We start from the raw sequence: 4766 nt of genomic DNA, 5'->3' as shown, positions 1-4766 counted from the left end.
AACATTTATTGCATTCCTTCAGTTGCCCACTTTAGAGAAATTCATGCATTTGATTATGACTGTCATTACTACCACCACCACCGCCACCACCACCATCACCGCGGGCAGAAAGATAAAAGAGTTATTTGACAAAGCTGACTAACACATCAGTTATTTTCAAAAGCCAGCTACAGTTTTGGTTATTACATTTAACCTTCTCCTATTATAAAAGACATGCTTGGTCCAAACAGCAATCAGTTTAATAAAAAAAAGGTGATTAAGATATTCTCGTTGCTGATTTGTGTAATGACGACCATAGGATGACAAAAAATGAGCTGCTTAATAAAAGAAACACAAAAACGTTTCACTTTATATGTACTTCAAGCGGGTATTTGAATAGCATACAAACAAAGTAGATGGTTAAATGTAATAACTAAAATGTTGGGCGGTATTTATAAATAGCTAACATGTTAGATGAATTTTCCTAAATTCTTCGGTTAAAAAGTTAAATATCACAAACATTTTGCATTCAAGGGAAACTTTCTCTATCTATAAATTGCTGGTTCCCTCCTGCCTTCTCGTGAGTTCTTGAAGTCATAGGCAAAGGGTTCAAGGGACGCTTGCTTAGAGATGGCTCAGAGCAGATTGGTGAAGGCTGAAGCCATCCTCAGGTTTGTTGCTCTTGTGTTAACAATGGCAGTAGCAATCCTGATTGTAACAAACAAAGAGACAGAGGATGTCTTTGGTATCATGAAAGAGACTGCCAATATCCATTCACTGCAGGCTTTCATGTATGTAATTTCTTTCACCTTAAGAATCGTATAGAGGATTAGTTTCCAACTTCGAACGTCTGATCTTGTTATATATGCCTCAGCCAGTGGTAGTAACAAACTTTATAATTATAAGCTGGTTCAGTTGCAATCTGGTGACATGCTCCAGAAGGTTTGTATGTTACAGAAACAGAACTGCTTGCAGTGTGGTTATCAAGGCAAGATAATGCACATTTTTGCATAAAGTTTTGCTGGATGGTTGTCAATTTATTAGTTTATTTTCTAGCTATCCGCATTATATGAAGCCATTTACCTCTAGATGTGTCTAAATTGATTGTTTTCTTTCTGCCCTTTTTGTTGGTAGAGAAAACTGCCAAAAAATGAAAAACATTTACATGGTTGACATATAAAACTACTCATGCTGAGAGGAACGCACATTGCTCATTTCTATCTTCTGTTTTTGTATTTCTTTACGTCTCAGGAAATACAGCTAATCCTTCTTAAAAAATAAAACATAAAAACGCGTTTCTTATAGGCATTTATCTTGAGAAGCAGCATACTTCTGTGCAGCACAAATTCTGTTAATGTGCTTTTCTTCAAGTTTCTTTCAAGAAATGGCTAAGATAAACGTATTTATGATTCCTCATTAAATAAATTAGATCTCTCTCACTCTCTCTCTCTATCTTTTTCGTATATTATATTAGCATGCTTAACCATATCAATATGGTGAAAAATCAAAGGTTCACAGTTCATCCCGATGCGGATGGCATATGAAATTTTGTGATTGGGGTCAACTTTTAACACAAAAATCGTACATGATAAATATGATCCAAAGTAATGCTAGTATATTCTTTTAAAGATTAGATTTTTGTAAATTGAGTGTACCATCATAAGTTACAGCGGTTTAGTATTACAATAGGCGAACATCTGTGTGTCTGTGGGTGTGTGCATGCACACATGCCGTGCCATATAAGGTGCCCTTTTTTTTATAACGGGGAATTTTCTCCGAGAATCAGGTCACTTGATGGGTTCACAGTCTGTGAAGTAAAGCTCGGGTTGGGTCACCGGCAGCCAAGCCCTTATGGAGCCCACCAGTTAAAAGGTACCCACAGGCCGCTGGGACTCCCCACAATTTCTGTCTTCTCCTTCATCTCCCAAGCATCAGCAACGACAAGTTATAAATATGGGATAATTCTTCGCCCTTAAACCATCACAGTTCATCGGAAAAAAAAAACCATCACAGCCATAGAAAATCATAAAAATGACTCACAGGTGGATCTTGAAAAACATATCCATATTCCATCTGTTGCCACCTGTAAACTAAGTATTTCAGAATCTTCTTTACCTACTTCCTGTACTGTCAAGAAATACACTTTTTTATCAATTGGCAGAATTAGATGATAGGAGTGACATATGACTTGACTCTTGGGTCCTACTCTTGTTCACCAAATCGGTTTAACATGTCCATTTAAACAGTTGATTGCTACCATACTTCTTGTCTTAAGATTATTGGTAATTGGCATAAATGTCCTCAATTTCAGAGGCCCTTACTCCAATTTAGTAGTTGATTTCAAAAGGCCTTTGTCTTAGATTTTCTGCATAGTAATTAATTAAATGCAATAATTATACTTAATTAAATCAACTAGTTATCTGAGCAACCATTGTTTTCATTTCCAGCGTCTTGGTGGTGACAGAATCCATAGCGACAGGGTATCTCTTGGCTCAGTTGTGCAAAGGCTTCTTGCTTTCACGTTGTAAGACCGGCCATAAACTCACCAGCAGCAAGGGTATGTTATGGGTCAGCTTCTCCTTAGATCAGGTAAATTCGTCTGCTAATTTTTTCCTATCAATTCTTTAAATACAATCACCGGAATATATCTTTATTAAACCTTTAAAAAGAAAATTTTCTGTTTTTTATTTTCAGCGAAATTAACATTTGGTGTCCCACCTTTAGCTAATATTAGAAAGAAGCCATGCTTTCTGAAAAGACATTTCAGGACCCAACTTTTCACCAAGACTGTCGCATAAAGAACTCGGTTGAATTAGCTCAGATTAATAAAATTTTCAAACTGCCCCTATTGCATATAAAAAAGATAAGTGTGTACCATAATTTAATAAAAAAGGAAAATTAACATTTTGTATAAGGCTTAACTGCGAATTGAGTTCAAGCCCTTGTTTGAGAGTCCTAATGAAAAATTGGGACATAAAATGTTTTTCAGAAAATATAAGACTCTTTTCGGAATATCTAGCTAAACGTGGGCAGTAAATGAATTAGTTTTTTTTTAATATTTAAAACAGCTAGGCTCCGTATTTTCTTTTTACTCGAGCGGAAAATTAGTTGCCCGTGTTGGGCCATCAAAAGACTAGCCACTTTTTTTTCTTCCTTCGCTCTCGTTCAAAGATAACCCACGTACCTTAATATTCAACAAGTTCTCAAACAATAAAACTTCATCTTTTTGCGAGGCAAGTGATCAGGTCATTTTGAAAATGAGCCTTTTGCTCATAAAAATATCGGCCATAAGTTTTGAATGAAAACATAAAAATAATAAAAAATAGCATACAGAGCCCAAAACTCATTTTTGTCTTTTTCTCTCTCGCCCGCCGTTAACGACAGAAACCTCTCTCATCACATCTCTCTTTCTCTTTCACATTCTGCTGCCGGCGAGCTTCCGGGCATCGCTGAGGGCCCGGCTCAGTCCATGCCGGACCACCAACCTGGAGGGAAGCTTCTGCACCTCAGACCCAAGGCTGGTGGAGGAATGGAGCAACACCCTCAAGAGGATCCTCGATTGGTTGTCATCCCTGGCCCACAGCATGATCTAAACGAGTAATACGAACGAACAAAAAAATTAAAAACCACGCAGAATCACAACAGGTTTTAACGTGGTTCGGTTACAACGTAACCTACATCTACGGATCTTCTCTTCTCTCTTCCACGAATTTTTTGAGAGATGTTTTATTTTATATTGTTAAGTTACATAATTTGAACTACTTTCCAATCTTATCTCCTTGAATTTATAAGAGGTTGCTACACGATTTGGAAAGTTGTTAACATTGAATTCTTAACAAAATTCATTCTCTCTTGAGCTCTTGACAAATGAGGAAAGGTTGATTTGGAGAGAGAGACTTGGTTTTGGCCACCAACGAAGCTCTCCGGCAAAGCTCTACTCAAAATTTTCTTATTATTTTCTTTTCTTTACATTCAAACGTTCCTTTGACACCATTAACGGAAGCATTATAGGTCATGTGGCATTCATCCAAAACGTGTAACGGACCGCCACTATTTTAGGATGAGCAAAAAGCGCATTTTCAAAATGACCTGATCTGCTTCCGGCAAGAAGTTAAGTAAACTTTCCGGTGTCTTATTAAAAATATAGTGAAAACTAGCTTAGCCTTTCCGGTCAAATCACGGTTCCCTCGTTTACACCTAAAAGTTATCTCCTCTCACGCCAACCATAGCTGCAATAAATAGAGAACCATGACACCTCTTTCAGGTATTCAATCAATTTTACTTAGATTTTTCACAGGAAAACTGCAAGGTTGATATGGTGATCACCATAACTTCATCGTATTCATTAATGGTTGTCATTTAAACAGAAAGGGACCACACAGTGTCACAGTCAACGATATCATCTTAAACAGAAAGCAACCACACAGTCAACGATATCATCGTATCTAAAAAGATTTATTGGTGCATGTGCATACACGATACGCAAGCCACCACATGATAGGCTTCATGTGGTTCAGCTCACCAGCCATGTGGTTTGATGACTTGATCGAGCGTATGGGCCATCATTCATCAAGAGCAACCATATGCATAGGGTTTTCAACAATTATCTGTGCCACGACCACATGGTTTAAAAATCGATTTGCACGGTTAGAAATTAAATGTATAAAGGTGTTCCTGCCTGCATTAATTCACCAACTTATATAGGTGTCCTTAGATGGCAAGAACATTGGGTATTTTTTTTGGATGATCCAAGGGAAAAAGCCTGCACCACTGACCACCCCCTTGCC

At 37.5% G+C, this 4766-nt stretch overlaps 1 protein-coding gene across 3 annotated transcripts in view; it reads left to right on the top strand.

Moving 5' to 3' along the window:
• Positions 1–568: 568 nt before the first annotated feature.
• Positions 569–4766, top strand: part of LOC149837313 (CASP-like protein 2C1) — a 23453-nt gene continuing 19255 nt past the window's right edge. For 2 of the 3 annotated variants that reach the window (XM_090005955.1, XM_090005954.1), the window contains exons 1-2: positions 569–770; positions 2427–2568. In XM_090005955.1, the coding sequence (XP_089862081.1) occupies positions 610–770; positions 2427–2568 (303 nt within the window). In that variant the 5' untranslated portion in view covers positions 569–609. The remainder of the gene's footprint in view (positions 771–2426; positions 2569–4766) is intronic. The other variant, XM_090005956.1, reaches the window with a different exon arrangement.

This window comes from Nuphar pumila, chromosome 5 (assembly GCF_984573655.1).
Source record: "Nuphar pumila chromosome 5, dmNupPumi1.hap1.1, whole genome shotgun sequence".
NCBI classification, from domain to species: domain Eukaryota; kingdom Viridiplantae; phylum Streptophyta; class Magnoliopsida; order Nymphaeales; family Nymphaeaceae; genus Nuphar; species Nuphar pumila.
This window is presented reverse-complemented; position numbering and strand designations above follow the sequence as displayed.